Source organism: Camelus bactrianus, chromosome 12 (assembly GCF_048773025.1).
Source record: "Camelus bactrianus isolate YW-2024 breed Bactrian camel chromosome 12, ASM4877302v1, whole genome shotgun sequence".
Taxonomy (NCBI): Eukaryota; Metazoa; Chordata; class Mammalia; order Artiodactyla; family Camelidae; genus Camelus; species Camelus bactrianus.
Window position 1 is genome coordinate 43,261,962 of NC_133550.1, and position 23,029 is coordinate 43,284,990.

The 23,029-nt window shown below is 37.4% G+C and overlaps 1 protein-coding gene across 4 annotated transcripts in view; it reads left to right on the top strand.

The window, feature by feature from the left end:
• Positions 1 to 23,029, top strand: part of ATP2B1 (ATPase plasma membrane Ca2+ transporting 1) — a 115,599-nt gene that overhangs the window by 31,610 nt on the left and 60,960 nt on the right. For all 4 annotated transcript variants that reach the window (XM_074375308.1, XM_074375311.1, XM_074375309.1 and 1 more), the window contains exon 2: positions 22,483 to 22,903. In XM_074375308.1, coding sequence (XP_074231409.1) covers positions 22,696 to 22,903 — 208 coding nt within the window. In that variant the 5' untranslated portion in view covers positions 22,483 to 22,695. The remainder of the gene's footprint in view (positions 1 to 22,482; positions 22,904 to 23,029) is intronic.

Sequence of the window (23,029 nt, forward strand, 5' to 3'; positions counted from 1 at the left end):
ATGATTTTTATTTCAATTATAATCTCTTTCATTACTGATAAAATATAAACAATGGTGTAACTCCCCCACACCACTCCACTCCTCTTGAGGAAGGTATGGGCAAATTCAGCTGATCTTGGAAATGCACCTGCGGGTACCCCTTACATGCTCTATCTCTGATCCGTGTGCTGTGAGAGTAAAGTTTTTATAAGGAAGGACCATTTCAGCATTAAGGGTAAATGCATAATAGTGTCTCTGTAACCATAATTGGGAAAACTATAAACGGTTTTTAAAATAAAGTTTCAGTGTTCAGTTCTCTGAATTAGGTTGTGGAGAGTTGTGTTTACCTGTACTTTTGTTTGATTGCCAAAATAACAGAGGATGGTTTTTTTGTTTGTCTTTCTTTTTTAAATAGGAGGGTGGTTTTATGCTTTCCCATAAAGGCACCTGAATTTAGATTTCTGTGAAAGTGACTTCATCCTGAAGTTCCTTAGCCATTGACCCACACAAAAAGGGAGCTCTTCTCAGTGCTTTCAAGTCCTGCACTCAGCACCTCCCCCCCGCCGAATATATAATCAAGTACTTCTAAAACTGGCCAGGTTTCCTCAGTATCAAAGACCTATTCAGGGAAATAATGCTTTTTCTGAATTAGTTTCTTCCAGCAACTTTGAAGGTCACTGCTGCCTTCCCTCCTTATTTCATGTAATGTTAATGTGGGCAGGCTCAGGTTGAATATGTAGTGAACTAAAAGCTGCTAGTTTTTTTGTTTTTTTTTTTTTTTTTATAAATTTCTGTGTACTTATGGCTCCCCCCACCTTAGAAATTCTGAATGCAGGGTTTACTATTTATATTTCATCTTGTTCCTTTTTTGTCCCACTAAGTGAACATGTAGCATGCCATCTGGCATATGAGATGTCCTCTAGTTGTGGCATTTGAAAATTGTGTGTCTGTTAAATCTACGTTGAGGTTTTTGATGAAAAACAATGGACAGGATGAAAGTAGTTTAACTGGTAGTCTGCCTCTGGTGAACTTAAGATTTGCTGGTACTACAGAGAAGGAGAAATGAGCACTGGTGTGGTTTGGTACCAGAAATAGAGCAGAAAGAGGTGAAGGAATGTGTTGATATATTTTCAAGGAAGTGTAAGAAGTGTTACTTCCTGGACAGTTTCCCTGTGAAGATAGTAGGGGAGGACGCAGAGAGAGTACACTTGTTCTCTGTCATTTTCAGTCTTCAGATGAATAAAGCACAAGTTTTATTATAACTTCATCCTGTATTCTTCCATTTAAAGTATATTGATTCAGATATTGCCGTTAGTGAGTTAGGAGGAGAATATTTGAAGGGCAAATTAATCTCAGTTGGAAACTGTTCCTTAAAATGTTCATTAGTGTGCTAGAAAGATTTGGGGAGGGTATAATCACTGCCTCCCACTTACCAGCACACAATTGAAATTAAACTCCTGTGGATAAATCACTCAAAACAGCTGGGCTCTGCATAGGAATACCTCAAAAGCTGGGCCCTGGATCCATGAAAAATACAAGGTGTTTAATATCCTGCAGGGTCTGTATTCAGTATCATTTGGCAGTGATAAAGAAGGCTGCTGTCTGCAGCTCCTTGCGTAGCTTTCTTGGCTCTGTTGGATATATGAACTATTTTTAATAGTCAAAATTGTGAAATACTTTTCAACAAGCTCTATGATTTTTTTTTTCCGGTGGGGGAGTTGTTTTTTTGTCTTTGAGAGAGACTTCTAAAAAAATTTTTGATCCATAATGGATACTAGTTCCTACAGAGATTTCTTCTAAGGGGAGAACATGATTTGAAACTGCTTTATTTTTTTAAAGCATACTTTTTCTTTTGTTTGTGTTCTATAGTAATAATAAATGGCTGCCTTGTAAATTTGGGAATTCTAATTGTTTTTAAAATGTGAATTTAGAAGGGTAATTATTTTATAGGAGTGTGGGAGCCAGAAATTTTCTTTTATATAAAATGTGGCAACAGCTATAAAACAAATAAGCTGCGACTATTTGCAATTTTTCTACCTTTAGATAAGTACACATGATGTCTTCACTTAGAGAAGACTTGGTATTCCTCCGACTTTGCATACCACTTTGTTATCCTTTTAATGTAAATAATATGTGCAAAAACAGCAATAGTAGAAACACTTTTCTTACTTAAAAATTGAAGTATAGTAAATGCTTATTTTTCAGATCTTTTCTAGGAGAATGTTAAAAATTTTAAGAGAGTGTTCTGAGTCACATGCAGTTATATCTGATGCTGCCACAAAAGTCAGTAAAATACATCACCCGTAGTTCTGCCAACCATCAGCTGTATAAACCATGTCTGTAATTCTTTTGCAATGCCTTATATGGTTCTGTACATCCAAGGTGAAATCAGGAGACATTGCTGAGAGTAAATCAAAAACCTTTGGTCTTTGCCCTTTAATGTGTACTTCCTAGAAAGTCCCAAGAGCTCCTGCAGTGGGAGAGGAGATCAGGGAGTCCTCCATCCCTGCAGTTCTTTCCCTGCCCCACTGCCCACCCTCAGCTTGGAGTCTGTGGTTTACATTCTGGACACCCACAAGCAAACAAGTTCAGCTGCCTTCAAAGCTAACACCTCTCTATTAATTACCCTCTCCCTCCAGTGAGGAAGCATTCTGATGACAATAAATCTCTGAGGTTGTAAAAACAATTCTTCTGGCCAAAATAGATTTGTTAAGTATTCTTGAAGTAGCACTGTTTTCCTGGAGCCTTTTACTATTTGTTTTTTAAATAATCATACCTAAAAATAAGTTCTGGCTAGTTAGGGCTTTAAGATTAAAACAAACAAACAAACAAACAAACAGTATCTCCCCCAGAAAGATAACAGCACATTTACCACTAGAACCGAAATAGATTCTGGGGCAGCCTGGGAAGGACCCTTTTCTTACTTGTTTTATCATAGTGGTAACTAATGGTTGAATCATGTGAAATATTTTCATGATTATGAACTTGAATAGAGGGGAGCTACTTTTCTGGAATGTAGTAAAAGCACTTCATTGCTTCAGTTGTAGGTTATATGACAGCAGTATTGGGGAGGGTACAAATTTTACATTTGCATGGCTTTTCTAGCTTTATAGTTAAATAGAACCTTTTGTTCATTTACCAAACGTTCAGGTGCTTACCTTGTGCCATACCATATACTCCACTATGTGGGTAAAAGCTGCTCTCCTTAGGCTCATTGTTAATATAACAAGAACAGAAATATTCTCAAAGTCAGCATAGTATCTTTTAAAAAAAGAGTAGTAATGCTGCCTTCAGATACAAGTATGTCATCCTTCATAATAGACCAGTATTTTGACCCTGAAAGAGATACACTGACATTTATGTAATATGACTCCCTGTATACTGTTACATGTATGTCTAATTGTGAAAAGCGTGAGTTTAGTTGGTAGAACAAATTGAGATTTTCTTACTGTTTTGAATGAAGAATTCTCCTCTTAGTTTGTAAACTGGATAGCACCTTTTCCTTTTTATAGACTCTTTGTATTTTTATAATTGTGGTATAATGCTTTTCACATAATGAGCTGCAGTAAATATTGATAATAGTGAAAATTCCTGATCTCTTCAATATATGATCCTTCAGAATTAAAATTCCCAGAGAATTTTAGTGACAGCTTAGTTATATATGCTGAATTTCCGAATAGATGAACATCTCAGAAAAGTCTGGTACCATACCTCAGTATATATGTGAATATATATATGCAAAGGCAGTTAGGGAGAAGTGGTGGGGACCAAACCGCACTGCCTGAGTGTGAACCCCAGCCCTGCCCTTAACAGTGTCATAACCTTGGACAAATTGCTTACCCTACCTCACTTCAGTTTCCTTAGCTGTGAAGTGGAAAGTAACAGTACCAATCTCGTAGGGCCATGGTGTTCCATGAAACACTGTGGAATGTCAGTTATCAGTATCGTTACCATCATCATTATTGTTCAACTTCATGTAAAACTGATAGCACAGTGCTGTCTGTGTAGGAGACATTCAAAATTGGGTGGTTTTTCTTTTACATTTGGCAACAAGCCACAGAGATAGTACTCTGAGGTATTTTTGCTGTCATAGGTGCAATGTCAAAGAATCTGCTTTTAATGCTACATTTTGGCCAGTGGTTTCCCCACTTAGCCACCCCTGTCTTCCCCTAAATACCCTGTGTTCATTTTTTATTTTCTAGCTAATCCAAAAGGCTCTAATGAAACATACTGTTCTGAACCCTTATGAGCTTAATGCCCACTTCTCTTCTTCCAAACTTTGAATAACCAAAGGTTCAAAGGAAATCAACCACTGTATACCTAACACAATTGTAATGAAATAATTGTGTAATTAGTAAGTAGTTTGATATATATTCTAGAAAAGAACGTAAGTTGTGTGGAGACAGGGAGGATTCTGTCATGTTTCCCACTGTGTCTCCAACACCAAGCACTCAAATACACCTTGAATGAGGAAAAATGTTTACATGCCTATTCTTTTCATGCTAATGTCAGTAAAGGAGTCCATGAATGACAGTCTTCACCTCTTCTGAAGCTTACAGGCTAGCTGAGGAGGTACACATTTTACAGATACAGAGTTAGAGAAACCCAACTTAAAATGCTTGAATAAATGAGAAAACTAGCTGTAAGTTGTTACCTGTTCTATAACTCCTGATTGTATTTTGAAGGGAAGGTGACCCAGTGCTATGAGTGACGCCCACCCTGCCACTGTTGTTACTCACACCATGTTCATATTATCCGCATTTCTCATTTACCTCATTTAAAAGTCCCCAGTCAGGACTGATATGTATAAGATCAGTGCTGCCTTTATTAAGAAGATAAGGCTATCCTCCAGCTTTGAGGTAAAATTTGCCGTAATAGAGAACAGATTCCAGCTATCAGGGAGAAATGTTGATTGGTTTTTGGAAGACACATTCTGCAAGATACCATATTCATTCTCTTTTAATCCTCATGACAGCCTTGAGGGGTTGATAATAACATATCTAATACTTATTTTGTAGACATGATCTGTCACTCTTAGGACAAGGTCTGAAATTCAGTGTTTTAAAGGGACTACAAAAGATGGAAATGATTCGCTTAGGAAGGAAAAGGAATTTAGCTACTTACTGGATATTGGGGAGAGAATGAGAAATCAGAGGTGCTTTTGAGTTTAAGTGGTCGATACTTTGAAGGATGAAACAACAGAACAGTGTTTCCTAAAATATTCTGTGAAATAGTGTTTCCAGGAGATATTAATAGGTGCTCATGGAGGGAAAAAACAGTAGTTAAAAATAAGTTCAGGAAATGCTACATATAATATTTCCCTTTTGTAGATTCTGCAAAGTCTGACCAAAGAAACCTACTTACCCTGCTGACCTTTTCACATCATAGCTCTTAACATATGGTAAAATAGCCTTCTCTAGGGCACCAGTTTGGAAAAGTCTGTTCTAGAGGAATTTGGGGATTGGTAATAGGAATGGAGTTTTGAGGTTTGAGCTTGAGGTTATAACTGAAAATTAAATTGCCGTCAGGGTTTTGGAGATGAGTGAGAAATGAAGCTTGAAAGTATAGTTTGGTGGGTAAACTAAGTGGAAGCGAGACAGAACCTGGAAAAGAAAATACTAATATCCAGTTATAATTCTGAACCCAAGACTATTGAATTGCATGTGGGTCCTTCAGATAAAGGCATAGCTTTTCAATACCTTAAGTATGTATAAATGATCATGCTAGACTCTATGTAATCCACAGTAGTCAGGTAATGGGAAGTACAGGTAGTGTTTGTAAGGACAAATCTAGAGTCATGACTGTTGAGTGCTGGTGACATAAGAGTGGAGGACCCCAGACTTTACCTGGATGGGTGTAAAGGCAGGAAGTGCATGGGGGAGCCTGTCAGGGACACCGGAAGGAACGTTAAGAGAAATAGATAAAAAACTAGAAAGTGTGCATGGTTGGGCAAGGCAGGACTCTTTCATGGGGTAGGCAGCCATTAGTACTAGATAAGAAAGGGGTATAAGATCACTGGGCTCAGCTCCTCCATTTATCCATGAAAAAAAGTGAGAGCAAGGATTAAATATTAGCACAGCAAAGTCAGGATTGGAATCCGGTCACTTCATTGTTACCTGTTTGTACTCCAGAGATTTCAAAAGGGAAGAGACTGTTGAGGTATCCCCTCTCTTGGGAGAATGAGGATTGGCTGTCCCCCAAAGGGCCCTCAAGGGAGAGGGATTGCACCCCTTAGTAGGTTTGCCGTGCTAGAGGGTCTGAGACTCTGATAATCGATTTTTTTTTTTTTTGGATCAGGCTCATATTATCAAAGCCTCATGAAATTGATATAAAAATCAAAATGTTAATATATTAATTTACAGTGGAAAAAATTACTACCATGAGAAGCAGATTCTCAAGTCCTAGCTGGCACATTCTCTTCCCCATAGATTTTGCCACATGGGAAGCTACATTATAATTAGAAGGTTGCTTAGTGGGTATGTTGGCAGAACAAGTGGCATAATATGTGTGGAATGTGTAATGGAGTCAGGCTTTTCTTAACCTCTCAGAGACCAGTTGCCTCTCTGGCAATATGGGTAATAACAGAGCCTTGTTGGTAGGGTGTTGGAAGCATTAGGTAGAGTGTAGTGTGCAGTGTTTAGCACAGTACCTGCCACAGGGATTCTGTCAGTGTTCTAGTTCTTCCCAGTTAGAATACAGATACTCCAGAACCTCCTTGTGGCTTATAATCCTCTCCTAAACACTGCTGGAATGAGAAAGGCCAGGTTTCCTTTTGCTGCTCTAACAATTATCCTTTGCCTGTGCTTTCATAATTGACCAGCCCATTTCTGACTGTTAAATTTTTTTTTCCTCAGTAAGTTAAATTGACTCATTCAGTCTACCTAATGCCCAATCTTAGGTCCTGGGATCCATTTTGATCTTTTTAGGATGCTCAGTGTGGATTCTCTGCTCAATCGATTATGTTAGTTGAACCATATGAAATTGCTGCTATTTTACTGATTTTCACATGCAAAAATGGCAGTGTCACATGGCTTAACCTAATACACTGATTTTAAAATTCAGTTCTTTCCAAGTGGTCCCAGTAGTTCCTTTTATGAGAAGCTAAGTCTATTGATGAGTCCTGAAGCCTTTTCTTTAAATGCAGAGGGCTGTACCATTATCCCTCTCTTTCTGTGATCAGGTTCTGAGAAGGTTCTTCTGCTGCATGTCTGCTTGTGTCCTTTGTGTAATATACCATTTTTCCTCTTCTCTTTACATGTACTCTCTTACTTGCTCAGATCAGCACTGAACATATGAATGACTATTTGTAATTCCTTGATTGATAGTTTACGTGGTGCATTTTTTATTTGTTATTAAACCAGTGTTTGCTGCTCAGTGTACGTTCTGTGCGTGATATCCTAGATCGTAGCCATTAACTTTAAAATGTTCAGTTTTAGAAAGGATATTGTGCATCAGTACCAGAGTTGGCAGATTCTTTTGTTGCACTAGAATTTCAGTGTAATTCTCATAGATCAAAGTCGGAATGCCTAATTATTGAAGGCAAATAAATCGCTCTCATAATGCTCAACTAACACCTACAGCATTTAGGGAAGAAAATAATCTGTAGGCTCCTCTGATAAATTAGCTATTTCATCTACACGTTTTCTGGTTCTTGTTCATTTACAGTATGTGAATTCTAAATGATTATAATCACTGGATGTATAGATACAGGTCTGTGTTTTCCCCCTGAATGTTCTGTAATTAAGAGTTTTCCATGTTGGTGTTTAGTTTTCTTAATTATTAAAGTTTTGAAGAATCTTTTTAAATTAATCATTTAATTTTAATTGTGGGAAGAAAACCTTTTTCTCCCAATGAGGTGTCACTTTACTGTTCTTTCTAAAATAGATAATTGAATAGTAGATCAGCTCTTATAAAATTCTGTATATGATACAACACTCTTGCTTTTTAATTCTTAAATGCTGGTAGATATCATTATATATAAGGATATCACATTCAAATATTGCATTTAATGTCTTTGTTTATTTAACAAATATGTATTATGTGCCTTTATATCCACAGGCTAACTTAAGTATTATACAATATACTCTGGATAGGACAGTTTATTGGAAACTAACTAAAAATGTGTTAACTGCTAATTATAACAACTAAATAGCTGGTTGTTTTTTTTGTTTTTTTTTTTTTTTTTTTGAGTACTTCTGAATACCACACACTAAGATATGGGGATGATTTTAAGATATTTCTTGTATTAATTCAGTTAAACCTCTTCAAAATTACAAGGTAGCCCATTTTATAAGTGAGAAAGCTAAAACACTGGGTAAATTGCCCAAGGTCACCCAGCAAGTACAGGAAAGTGCTGGAATAAAATCTAAAAAGTTAGGCACCTGCCATCATCATAGTCCTGATTCTGTGCTGGGCCAGGTATCCTCTTGAGTGCTGAAAGAATCTACCTCTCTGGCATTGACAGTCTCATTTGCCGGCACCTGAGGTGGGTCTTACTGAAGGACCACTGTCCAGTACATTGCCATGTGTTTTCCAGTTTAGTTCCATTACCCTGTATTGAGTCATTTCTGTGGGCAAGGTGTTGTAGCTGTAGCTGGTCACTAGGAGATTCAGAAATGAGCAAGACCAACTTGCTCTCAGACTTTACTGTTAATCAAGAAGAAAGCCATGTACACAAGTAATTATAGTATGTATTGAATGTTATAGTGGCTCAAAAACTACAGAAACAGAGAGAAATAGACTAGTATAATTCCATGTCATGTCATGGGGTCAGAGAAGAGGGGGCATGTTAACTGTTTGTTGAAGAAGTTAGAAGGGCAAAGGGAATAGGCCAGCTTTCATTCAGGAAAATGACAACAAGCTTGTCCAAAGAAAAAGCAAGTGAGGATTCTGAGAGCAATACTGAAACAAAAGGAAGAGAGGAGGGATGCTGATTTGGTACCTCACACCCATGCTGAAGCTGTCGATACCCACATCTGTTTTATTGAAGACCTACAGAAGGGAGATGCTCACGGACTAGATGTTACGCAGTGTCTATTACCATCTTAAGTGTACTCATTCCTTCCAGCCTTCTTCATGATTCCTTTATTTTACTTTTTGCAGATGCTACAAAAGGAAATCAAACATGTTCTGACCTTCTCAAAAGATGATGCAAGTCTCTCAAGATGATTTAAATCATTTAAAATCAATAATAAGAAATTATCATAAAGAAACTGGAAGTCAGGAGCTTTTGAAATCTGCTTTTTTCCTTCCCTCAGTACTATATTCACCTGAAGTTTTGTTATTTTTTGTGTGTGTGCCTGTTTGTTTAAATATTCTGTAAAGGGAGCTTGAGGATTCTAATTGTGTTGATCTTCCACAGTTTAGTTATTCATTTTTGTTCTAGTGAACAGTTAAGCAATTTATTGTAAGAGTTATAAGAGAGTTATAAGAGGAACACAAGTTGTGGCTACTCCCTCAGGAAGCTTAAGTTGTATCTGAGGAGAGAAGATAAACTTTTAAGAAACCTTCCAGAGGTACAAGGAGGTATTGTTTTTATCATGATATCAGCTCTTTTCTGTGCTGCCTACTTACTCTCCTGTGCTATCAATCACACCTCTGTGTTTTGGGTTCTTCATCCCCCTGCTCCACCCTGCCTCAGTCCAGGTGTCTACTAGACAGTGAAGCCTTCCTCAAAGACACATCCCCATCAACACTTTATGCTTTGTGTGCTCACCAAATCTTTTGCAATGCTCTCTACAACACTTAATGTGTTTGCTGGCATCCTTGTGTTTTCCCCCCATTTGGGCCGTACACTCCTTGAAGAAAGAGCCTTGGACATAGGGCTTACTCACACATGTTTGGGACTGATAGGAACTTCAGAGGAAACAACAGGTTTGGGAGGATAAGCGTAATACTGGTGATTGAGTTTGATTTGCTGCAAGATACTCAAATGAAAGTGTCTGTTAACAGTTGAAAACATTGGCCTGGAGCTTGGTCCAGGCCTTAGATGTATATAGGTCATGATGTTGATGTGGTATTAGTAGCTCTCAGAGGCCTGTGGATAGTTTCCTGAGTGACAGCCTCATTTAGGGAGTGGTAAAGATTTTTAAAAGCCAGGGAATTGTGGACTGAGGAGAATTGCTTTGAGTCCTAGACTAAGTAAGCAATAAGGTTGGGTAGGAGGGAAGAATACTGTCAAATGACTCAAAAGTACCTGTGAGGATAAGGACTGAGAAGACACCTGAGATCATTAATCACCACAAGCAGCCAACAGAGGGGTCTGAGGATGGATCCAGTTTCCCAGGTCAGGGTGAGAGTAGATGATCAGGAAGAAGCATTGAGGATAGACCTTATTAAGATGTGTAGTAAAGAGAGGAGGGAAAGGCTAAATTGTTTGGTTCACAAAATCCAGGACAGGCTTGTTTTAGGGGAGGAGGAGGGAATAGTCTTTATGGTTAGGTTAAGCTGAAGGAACCAGGACAAAGTAGGATCTGTGGCTTGCAGCGGCAGTCAGGGAAATAAGGTCTTGGAGTAGACTTATCCTGGGGAGGTAAGAGCTGAAGTGATGTAGGAGACTTGGAATAGAAAAAGGAAGATGCTCAGAAGTTAGAGATGTGTCAGTGGATCATATATGACTGAGAAAAACAAGTTTCTCATGAAACTAAGAACTCAGCTTTTAACAGTTGAACCAGCATTACTCGGCCAGATGTAATGTCTGTTCAGGGGTAGCCAGGTAACCGGCCGGGTGTAGTCAGAGAGTGAAAAAGCAAGGGAGACATAAGAGCAAGAATGGAGTTGCAGACTGTTGGAAGTTTGCTTTTTTTGGGAGGCAGGTTGTCAGAAAGGATGTCAACTGCCTTTGAGCCTCAAGGTCAGAATGTATACACGAGATTCTGCGTAAGTGAAGAGAAATAAAGAGAAGTTGTACCAGAGAGGAAGTCTTGAAAATAGAACAATTCCAAGTGATGATGACTTTGACTTTTAATGTGTGTCTCTACCCTTGAATAGCACTCACAGAGTACAAATCAGAGTCTTGAAATGAAGGTCAGGAACGATGTGAAACCAGAGAGTTTGAAGGATCATCAACATGATGTGATGGAGTGGTTATGGTTCAGCACATCCCTAATGTCCATATTCTTTACACTTTGATGAGTTAACTATAAATGAGATCCTTGCCTAATAGCCTCTTAAAAATATAGCTTACCTTATTTTTCAGGCAGATTCTTTGAATGTGTTGCAAAAGTATTGATTTACTGAACTGTTCTTTGGTAACCACTGCTAGAAATTGCAAAAGACCGTCAACTATCAAACGATATAAATAAAGAAAAAGGAGATAAAGAAATGGGAAAAGGTCTTCTGCCCTCAGTTCTGTATTCAGTTGTTTAAATCCTTGAAATTTAGAGTTTTTAATTAAGAAACAGAAAGCTTGTGTTAAATTTACAGATAAGAGTTATGCCTCTCTAAATATTGCCAATTTTATTTTTGTGAGCTCATTCGGTGACATAATGAGCATCCTGTTTCCTTAAGCATTTAAGTGTAGGTTCTTGTGAACTGACAGGATAGAAACTCTTAAGAACTGAGTAGGCTGATGGAGCAGCTGGTGTGACATTCAAGTGTTCATATTGCCTTCTAGCTCCTGAACAGAAGGGAAAAAACAGTTTTAATTTAGAAATCTCTTTCTTGACTATAGCTGAAATTCTCAAAAATCAGTGAGGCTAGAAAATGATAGAACATTTTGTTCTCCTGTTTAACTGTGGATATAATGTGTTCTTATACTTATTGGTAAGCTGCACTCGATTGTATAAAATGAACTTTCTTTCTGAGCTTTTCAAAGGCCTGTCTTTTATAAGGAAATGATTACTGTTAGGAAGAAGGTTCCTAAAATGCCTAAATAGAACAATAAAATAGAAAACAAAGGATAAGTTCCTTTTGGGGGGAGAGCAAGGGAAAGTGGGTATCTAAATTGTAGTTCTCAGTTAAATTTGTTAAAATTTAGTACTTTTGGGTGTTCAGAATCATTTTAAATATGTTCAGAATGAAGCAGGATGTCTTCACATTTCTTACTTAGAAGAAAATTATTTGCAGTATTTGTATAATCCATCAGTATACTTGGTATTAAAAATCAACTAACAGCATAGTTTTTAGAATAAGGTCTGCTTTCAAATATTCATGCAAATTAAGAACAGCATAATAAAGAACCATGAGTAATTTGCTTCTGTTCTTGTAGGGAATTTGGGGTCAAGGAGATAATCCAGCAATTTGTTCCTTAGTCAGATTTCAGGCACGCTTATTATCTATGGTAGTGGTTCTCCAGAGCAGCAGCTGCAGCGGCACCATCACCTGAGGTTTTTACAAACCTAAATTGTTTCCTACCGGAGATCTACTGAAACTCTGGAAGATCAAAGATCACCGGCAGTTTGTTTTAAGGAGCCCGGCAGGTGATTCTGATGTGTGCTGAAGTTTGCGAACCACTGGTCTATAGTTAGGACAGCCTTTCAAGACATACACATCATCAGTGTTTGGGACAAGATGATTCCAGCAGACTTGACTGCAAAGTCCATAGTGTGAACTTCAGGATATCAGTGTTTGGGATCATTCACATTAAAATTTTACCATATGCTCTCCTTAATTAAGTCCTTTGTTGGCATCAACAAATAATCTGTGCTGGAAATGACAGTTATCAAAAGCCAGAGTAATTGTCTTACAGCCCCAGGGAGGGGGATGAATCACCAATTTATGGAACCTGTTCTGCTTTGGGCTGACATTCTTTATGAACTAAAGGTTAGGTATCTTGATTGTGGTGGTGGTTTCATAGGTGTATACATCCATCAAAATCCATCAGATTATACATCTGAAGTGTGTGTAGTTTACTGTGCAGAAATTATACCACAATAAAGTTGTTTTAAATTTTTTTCAAATAAAGGCTTTGGGGAGGACTGCTGTGTTTGGGGCTCGGTTAAGGAAACTGGGTCGTTTTAGTCACACTTTAAGCCAGACTACTATAGTGTGGTTTTATCATTTTAATTGAATAGTGAAATTGTGAAATATGAGAGGAACAGAAAAAAATGAACCTGTAAATGCACATGCAAATAAACTTTTACTGTTGTTTGTAAACTGATCTCCTGCTTGCTATCTAAAAACAGATGGCAACAATTGTGGTCAAAATTTCAGTGCCACCCAGCCCCTCCCTACTGACTGCCTTTACAATTATTCAGGAAGAGGAACAAGCAGTGAAAAATGAGAACAGGCAACCAGAGATGGCATTGTGGTGGGAACAAGAGTTATGCATCTGAGAAATTAAGGCAGCAGAACATTTCAAGAGTGAGGTAGGGGTTAACAGTAGCAAAGGTGGCCAGTAGATCAGATAAGAGCAACTAAATGTGTCCATTAAATTTAGGAACAAGAGTGGTCAGGGGTCATCTTGAAGAGTAGTTTCAGTACAGCACAGAAGTAGCAGCTGGATTGAAATGCGGTGATCTGTGAGCCGGAGATAAAATAGAAATGGGAACTTTCAGAGAGGGTGATAGCTAGATGTGGCTTTGAGGATTTTCTCACCCAATGGCCTCTACTGGCTGATTTTTATTTCTTTATAATCCTTAAATCTAATTGTTAAATTTATTACCTCATTGATTTGGCATAATTTTACTTCAGCATGAGTAACCCTAACAAATTATTTCTCAAATAAATACATCTTTTCTTCTAGGCTTTATGAAATACTGAAACTCAGAGTTACTGCTTTGCATATAGCCTCAAGGATCCAGGACCCAGTTAAAACCCATTGCCACATAGCAGTCATTGTGTAATTAATTGGGAAAATCTGAAATGCCTTTTAACTTCCATTGTCTGAAAGAATTTGAAGGAAAGTTTATGTATCTTGCAAGGTGGTTTGAAAACTCCTTGCATGCTACAGCTTTCTCTCGTGGAACCTAGCATATGATTTTAAACACAGGATTAGGAGGTTTTGTTCTGTTCTGCTATTTGAATTGGCATTGATTACGAACATAAAACCTGTTTTTCAAATTGATTTCTAGCTAAGTTTCGAACAGGAATGTTTCGATTCAATAAACATTGAGCACCTGGTATATTTCCGACAAATCTGGGGGTTAAAAATAAATGGCACAAATCCTGCCTTGAGTTCACAGTTCATTGGGGAAGACAGAGATAAACAGATCATTGCAGCTCTGTGTTAAAAGCTGTAATAGAAGAACAAATTAATGCCTCCACCATTCCAGTCTACTTGCCTCCCACCCTAAGAGATTTGCTTAAGTGGTCATGCTGAATTTTTCACTAGCAGCAGCTCTAACTTGGCCTAAGTACTGTACTTAGTCTCTGTATCTGAAAAGAGTCTGGTGGATAAGTAACTTACTGAGGGAGTGGGAATAATTGTAGTCAATACAGACACAGTGATGGTGTTTATGAATCTTTTGAGACTAATAAATTAGGCATTGTAGACAGTGCTTATTTTCTGCTTATCAGTTTTATAAAACAAATCCTTTTTGGTGGATTTAATCTTGGGTGTGTGTATCATTTTTACTCACCTGATATAAATTACTTTTCTGAACAAGCTTTACAGTCTTTATGCTCTTTTATGCAAGTGTGCATGTTTTCTCTAAGCCACTTAAAACAGGAATAATGTGAATCCAGAGTAACATTACAATTAAGTAATCATTTGGTTCTTCAGAGTGTTTTAATGGAATACTTTGAACGTAACAAAACTTTGTAAGAGAAACTTCCCACACCACTCATAATCTTGTAGTGTCTGCTCTTTGATATGTATGATACTAGACCATATGCTCTTTCCACCATTACTGTCATATTACATGCTAGTACTTTGATATCCAGTAATTTACAGTAAATTTGTATCATTTCTTATCAAAAATTATTTTAACTGTTGAAATAATAAATTTTAGGGTATGAGTCCGATTTTTTTTTTCTGCAGAAAGTGACTGTATAAGAAATTTGAAAGAGCATAGTACCTCTTGTTTACGATACGGAGATCAAAGATAAATCAAGTGTGGTCTTTGCCTTCAAATAAATGTTCAGTATAACAGGCCTTAATTTAGGGGTAGTTATATAGTAGTTATACAGTCCAGGGAGCATTTAAGGTGGAGAATTTCAGGAGGATTACTGCTAGTATCTTGTCGGGTAGGGCGGGGTGGGGCTGGGTGAGGCTGGGTTTCTCAGTTTATGAGATAGTGCTCACTGTCAATAAAATGCCTATAGCAGCCACAGTGAGAATCAGATATAAAGATGTTATCCTCTTCACACAGCCACTTGTCTACAAAGGAAGTTGATTAATTTTTATGTTAAAAGAAAAAAAAATAAACTAAGAAAATGGAGATTTCCTGAGTGTTCTTTTTTGAAAGGCTGCAGTCAAAAACTTTTTTAGCTTTTTGTCAATCAAATGGTGCGTCTAACAGTGTCAGTATCCATTCTGAAGTACAGTGCAGTTATATCCCTGATAGTAGCCTTCTTAAAACCTATATGTTGTTTGGATTTATCCCATGATTTAAATTTTGATCTTTTACTCTTAAATGATTTTGTGACCATTTAATGCTTGCTTTCTGTAATTATAAACATCTTTATTCTTCTTTTTGGAAGTAGATGATTAAGAGTGTCTGGTTTCAATGGCTATAAAATAAACAGTTGAATTTGATTTCCAGCATCCCTTTCAGCTGTTAAATTCTATGATTCCTTTGTAATCATTTTTGGGCAGAATGATAGCTTTTTAAAATTTGTTTATTGTTGGTATTTTATTCTGATTTAGAAACTTTTAAACAAATTTTTTCTTATTAAGTGAATGAAAATAAACTGTCTTTATCTTCAGAGGTTTTTAGCCCCCAAAACCCCAGACCCATAATTTGCATTCCTGTTGAACCAGTCATAGATTAAGAACATTTGTAAATACTAATTTTTTATTTTTAAACATTTACTGAAACATGTAATAGACTTAGTAAATAGAAATTTGACTTAACACTTAAATTATTTCAGTATTTGAATGAAGTGTAGATACCTTAAGAGAACTGTTTGAATTTTCTTGGGAAAGAATATATGAAATCAGAAGTAACTTCATGCACTGAAGTAGTTACAGAATTAGAAAATTAAAAAGTAAGATTCAGAACTACAACTTTTTCTAGTAGTTTTGAAATTTTATCTTGAATTGGGAGTGACCTGAAGAAAATCCAGATTGCTTGGGAATCTTTAGTTGACTCAAAGGACATTTTAAGAGATTAATGGAAGTTTAAATGAAAAGATTGGTTTTTAACAAATAAATTACTTTTGATTTATAAACAGTTTGTGTAAATTTAGAGTTGAAATTAATCAAATACCTTTCCTAAACTTAATGACCATAATTAGCAGATCTTCAAATTAGCAGATCTTCATGCACTATATACAAAAAAGAATACCTTTTCTTGTCTGGGGTATGTTTTCTTTGAAGTAATCTTGCCTAAAGAGAATCTTGATTTTTAAAAGCTAAACAGGACCAATGGAGAATGGAGTGATGAACAGGAAGTTGTGTACATGTATTAAAGCATGCTTACTGCATCAGAACTGATGGTGTTAACCTTTTAAAACAGGAATGGAGTTTTAAATATTAGAGTTGTAGGCAAAAGGGCATGAGCTGTCTTCAGGTACTGAGCTCTCTTCCATACATCCTTTTAGTGCAGCTTCATCAACTCCAAAAGTAAGGAGTCTCATTGACTGAGGGACCCTTTATTAGTAAGAGTTCTCCAGAGAAACTGAACCAACAGGAAATCTATACATATAGTGATTGACTGTGAGGAATTTGCTCAGGCAGTTATGGAGACTGAGAAGTCCCACCCTCCACCGTCGCCAAACTGAAGACCCAGGAAAGCTGATGGGTTAGTTTGGCCTGAGTCTGAAGGCCTGAGAACCTGGGAGGTTAGTGGGTAATTTGGAGTCAGAGGGCAGGAGAAGATGGTTGTCTCAGCTCAGCAGTCAGCCAGTGAGCAGGTGTGACTTACCCTTTCTTCACTGCTTGCTGTATTCAGGCCCTCAGTGTATTGGATGGTGCCCACCCACATTGGGAAGGGCCATCTGCTTTACTTAATCTACCCATTCAAATGCTCATCTCATCCAGAATCGCCCTCTTAGGCTCACCAGGAAATAACATTCAGTCAGATATCTGAGCACCTTGTGATCCAGTCACGTTGACATAAATTTAACTGTTATAGACCCATTCCAGTTTGGTAGAACTTGTCACTAAGTTCTTCCTTAGCCTGTAGTCTACCTCTCTGTAACTTTCTTTCATTTCATTCCAGTTGTGCCTTCCAGTACTCCACAGAATATGCCTAGTGACTGTTCTACACTGTAAAACGTTCAGGTGTGTGAAGCTAGCTATCATGAGGTATTCCTCCCCTAGACTAACTTCCCTCCACTTCTTCAGTGGACTGGCTTTCTGACTTCTTTGACATTATTAATCATTTTTCACACTGTATTTTATGGTAACTCAGACCTGACCAATGCAAAATCTGGTGGATCTGTTGTCTATAATACAAATAAAAGTTCCCCTCTTTTGTTCATCAGTCTTTTTGATGTTTTCAGTCATCATATGCTTTATTTGTATAGCAGAGCTTCACTTATATTAGACAACCATCAGGATTCGTTTTTCCTCTAAGTTTAGAAATCTTAATAAAAATAGCTAACATGCACTTAACCATGTGTTGAGTGCCAGACTAAGTTCACATTGTTTTACATATATTCACACATTTAGCGAGGTGTGTACTGTTACTGTGTGTTTTACAGAGGATCCTGTCACATTATAGGTGTGTTCTTCCAAGGCAAAGTAGAATAGATCTCTTAACTCCCTTTGTTGTTACACTCCTGTCATTGCCGCCTAAGACAGCTTGGAGGTGGGAGGGGAAAGCACTTGCATCATGTTAATTAACATCAAGTTAATGCATGCGGAGCTTTGAGTAAGCTGAACCTTTGTCTTTGAATACATACTGTTATATTTCTCACATACCATATTTGTACAGTTATATTTTGGGAATTAAATAAAGGAGACCATACTTTTATACCAATTAAAAGTTAGCTTCTCATTCTCACCTGTCTTTCTGGATCCTGATTCTGTTATCTAACATATTTGCTGATTTACCTATAGCTTCAAGTCATCTACAGATTGGAGAAATGTAATTTCTATGTTTCCACATCACTGACAAAAGTTCAGAACCGTGAGGAATTAGGAATGCAGTAATGCCTTAAAAATATCTTTTGGGTTGTTCTCTTATTTTGATACATTTAGTTATATTAGCCTATATTTCCTGCCTTGCCTGTAGGAATCTCATGTTACTATATAAAGTAATAATCAATGTCAGAGCTCCATCTTTCATCCAGCTCCATATTTTATTCCATAATTTAACTATTCTGCTGTATTTCTTTTAGTTTTTTCTACGTGGTTTTTCTCTTGTTATCATTGTTGAATCTAGATAATATCTGTACAACCATTCCACGATCCGTAAGTCAGGTGACTTTGTGAAAGAGAGAATTGAAACTGTATTATTAAAAATCTATTTATGAGTTTCAGTCATTACTGAGACTTCATAGTCATCCTTTGGTTTTCTTTTGGGGCCCTGCTCATTCACAGTAAAGTTTATGTGTCAGTTGGAATCCATCTTACTCTTCGTTTTGAAGGCTGTGACTATTGTTGCCCAGTTCTAGTCTTAAACCACCACCTCTGTCTTTTCACATAAGCCCTCAAAGACTACGAATAGTGGTGGATCCGAGCTAGATTACGGACTCCAAGAGGCCTACAAAGACTAGGTATGTTTTCTTTAAAATTTCCCTTTTATGGAGTTTCAGCTTCCACTTAATATTTCTTTTTAAACTCTTCAAATGAAAGATCAAAATCTTAGAGAACAAAGAGAAGCCAAGTAGATGTTCTACTTTCTATTAGTATCTCAGTCCCAAATGGTGTGTCTCTCTCTTGATTATCATATTGTAGCTAACAAGTGAAAAACAAAACTTTTTTGTTGTCTTTGGTGTTTCTGTCGATCCACCAGTTAGATGAATGAAAGAGTGAGAGCAGAGCTAGTGGAAGAGAGAGGAAAATAGTGGAAGAGGCTGTAGACGATCTAGAAATAGACAGCAGCCTGATTCACCATTTGTAGGTAATTGGCAATTCAGATAGTCCACTTTCGGAAAGTGGCTTATTTGCATTTGGTGCTTTTCCCTGGGCTTCCTTTCTTTAAACAGTGGAGGAACTGAAAATTGATGGTAATCATGTCGGTTGCAAAGTGATAGAAAACCCCAAAAAGGAATTTACTGACAAATTACGGAAAAGATCATGGATAGGACAGAGTTTAGGCATTGACTAACTAAAGGACTCAAATGATCCAGTACTGACAGGCACATTTCCTTCCTCCTGCCGTGTTAGATCCATTTTCAGAGACTTTCCTTATCTCAGATTTAAGTTTCCTGAGAAGAAACAAGTCAGAGCCACAGCAGATGCCTCATTGCCACCTATTGGCCTTTGTTGAGTCACATGCACCTTCCTAATCCAGCATCGTTATGATCAGGGGAATGTCTGGATAATGGGGATAGACTAAATTGAGAGTTAGGAAAGGGCAGACCCCTAAACAGGCTATTGCTGAAAACTGGGGGGAAAGGATGCTGAAGTGGCAATTAACAAATGTCCACTAGAATGTCTATTGAATTCTGATTATATTACATAAATTGGTACGTTTGGTGCTGTTTGTTTAAAAAAAAATGAATACTTCTATTTCAACCTAATGAACATGAAGACTTAAAGTGGGGATAGTATAGTAGAAGGAACATAGCTTTTGAGTCACAAAGGTTCAAGTTCTAGCTCTGTTAATGTACCCGTATTACTGAGAAATTTAAGGACACCCAATAAAACCCTTTTTTCCTGGTTGAATTCTGTCAAGAGAAAAGACAAATTATTGACACATAGTAATAAAAATACTAGTTTTATTAGTAACAGGTAACAGTGAGGTTCTAATAATGAACCCAGAACTATACATTTATCTACCCCCACCCCCAGGCACTTTGAACAATAGTCTTTTTTATCTAGGGGTCTGGCTCCTCATGCAAATGCATGAGTTGCAGACATTTGGCTCACAAAACAAGGCAGGGAGGTAAAGAAGCTGCATATGTCTAGTTCTCCCAAAAATCTGTTCAGCAGCTCATTTCACCTCCATGCTAATTGGTGGAATAGGAGGCCAGAATTTGTTGAGGAAAATTCTTCTTTGTGGAAACCAGAGGAATGATGACACACATGCTCCCAACACACAGACTTACGAATCTTAATTATTTTAATCTCTCTTAAATAATAATTTATTTTGAGTTGGTGTGATGTTCAGATCCTAAAAAATTTGGGGTATGAAAATTCAGAGAGATTATCAAATAACCACCCTCTCCAGTTTTTGAAGTTGGGTTATTATAATAATTGATGTGTGAGTGGGAGGGAACCCATTTTGCCCAGGAGGTGAGTAAAATTGGTAATAATTGGGCAAGCATAAGGATTTGTGATGTGGGAGGAAGCAGGCAGTGAAAGAAAATGTTTTACAGAATCCATAACTATCACATCCTTGCAAATTTAAACCAAGGTAGGCAAACTTTTCCTCCACCAGCCATCCTCAACCAGCTGGTATAAATTCAAAGGTTTTAGCCTGTTCTTCAGTCCAGTGGTTCTCACACTGTGCTCTCTGAACCGACAGCATCAACATCACCTGAGAATTTGTTAGAAACCCTAATAATAGCTTTGTTGAAGCTCTAGAGGTGGGGCCCAGCAATCTATATATAAGCAAGCCCTCTAAGTGATTTTTATGGATCTTGAGCTATAAGAACTGTATACTATAATTTGCAAACATGCCCATAACAATTTCATAGCTGAAGATTAATTGCACTTGCAAGTAATCTGCTCTTGTTCCTCATCATTAAACATTTATTAAATATGGGGCATTTGGGGGAGGGAGAGAGGTTGAATAGGTGAAATAGAGCTTGAGCTTGAATGCCAAACAGGCATGAACATTAAGACTGTGTTTCCATCCTATAGGTTTCACTGTAGTGGCATGATACCTGTTTAAAAAACTAAATGTAGCAGCAAAGTGCAGCAAGGATTGGATGGAGGAGACACTAGAATGAGAGAGAACCTGGGGGGTAGTGATTATAATTTGTGTAGAGGAACTTAAAGATCAAGAAGAAAAGTGGTTATATAGAATAGGCTTTTCAAAGGAACAATTAACTGAACTCAGTTAACTGAATGAAGCTAGGTTAGATGAAATCAAAGACGATTTAAGATCTCAAGCCCAGATGATTAAGATAATGATGGTTGGGGAAGGGAGCTCTCTAATTAGGGAATAAGATGAATCTATGGGCGTATTAACTTTGAGGTAATAGTTTAAAAGACATACATGGAGAAAAAAGAAAGCTCATTTTTAGGTAGTTTAGATGAAGAGAGCTTGAAAGTACATTTGTCCCTTGGTATCCACAGGGGATTGTTTCCAGGACCCCCTGAGGATACCAAAATCCACAGATGCTCAAGTCCCTAAATTGGTCCCTCTATCTGCAGGTTCCACATTCACCAGATTCAACCAGCTGGTATTTGAAGGAAATGAAAGTAATGCAGTCATTCACTCCTGAAACACGAATTGAATGTCTACCATGGGTCTAGCACAGTTCTAGGTTCTCAGGATACAGAAATGGACAAACTCACGCCCTGTCTTTATAACTAATATTGTAGGTGGAGGGAGACAACAAATCAATCAATACATAAACAAGATCATTTCAGACAATACTGAGAGCCGGCAAAGAAAAGAAAATGAGTCACAGTACAAAGTGACTCAAGGGTGGAGAATTTCTTTAGATAGCTTGTCAAGGAAGGCCTGAGGTGGTGACATGTGACAGAAATCATGGTGAAAGATAGTTGTGGGACGCCGAAAGATGCTGGCATCAGAGTGGCCAAGGAGAATTGCAGGAAAGCGAATGAGAAGGTTTGTTGTGTTTTTTGCCCTTTCAGGGGCTATTCTGTATGAAAGGTTTGGAGAGAGACGATAGTGTATTCAGAGGAACACAGGCTGCTTGGAGACATCCCAACTCATTTATATCAGGCATTTGTTAGCTGTGTAAAAACTCCTTGGTTTCTCTAAGGCTTATTCTTCTCAGTAGAGTCAGTAGTAATAACACTGCATGGGATTAAATTGTGATGATTAAATGAGAGAATGAATTTAAAGCAGCTAGTGTAGTGCTTGGAACATAAGTGCTTAATGATAACTATTAATAATACTGATCGGTCATGTGAAATACCATTTCATTTAATAATGGTGAAATCTAATGTCTTTTGATACACAGTTTTATTTAGAAGTTACACTTTGACTTTTTATCATGCAAAACATTTTAAGGGCATGAGACTACAGTTAAAAATGTTTTGGCAATTAAATGATACGCTTTGAACAGCTGCTGATGACACTTAGAAAATATGCTTATATGCATAATACTCTAAGATGGATTTTACTAACTTTAAGTATTTCCTTCTTACAGATGTGTTCATCTCATGACTGATATGAAGCAACTAGTCATGGGCCAAAGGTCAAGATACTTCCCCAGGAAATACTGCTGATGCTCCTTAAGAAAGTCATACAATGAGTGTTTCATTTCAGAAAGATTTTCATATTTAAAAGATTTTCATCTTGGAAATAAGTGAAAATTAGAGTCTTCTGGGAAACATTTTCCTCCTAATAAATTATACTTGTAATGGGCGACATGGCAAACAACTCAGTTGCATATAGTGGAGTGAAAAACTCTTTGAAGGAAGCTAATCATGATGGAGACTTTGGAATTACACTTGCAGAGCTGCGGGCTCTCATGGAGCTCAGGTCTACAGACGCGTTACGAAAAATACAGGAAAGCTATGGAGACGTCTATGGAATTTGCTCCAGATTAAAAACATCTCCCAATGAAGGTGAGTTTTATTACATTCATTTTTAGTACTTTGTACAGTGCATACTGTAATTGGCTTATAAATAAGCATGCTTGTGTTGTCTTGGCTGTTTTTTGGTTATGCCATGATTTTTGTGGAAGTAAAGAT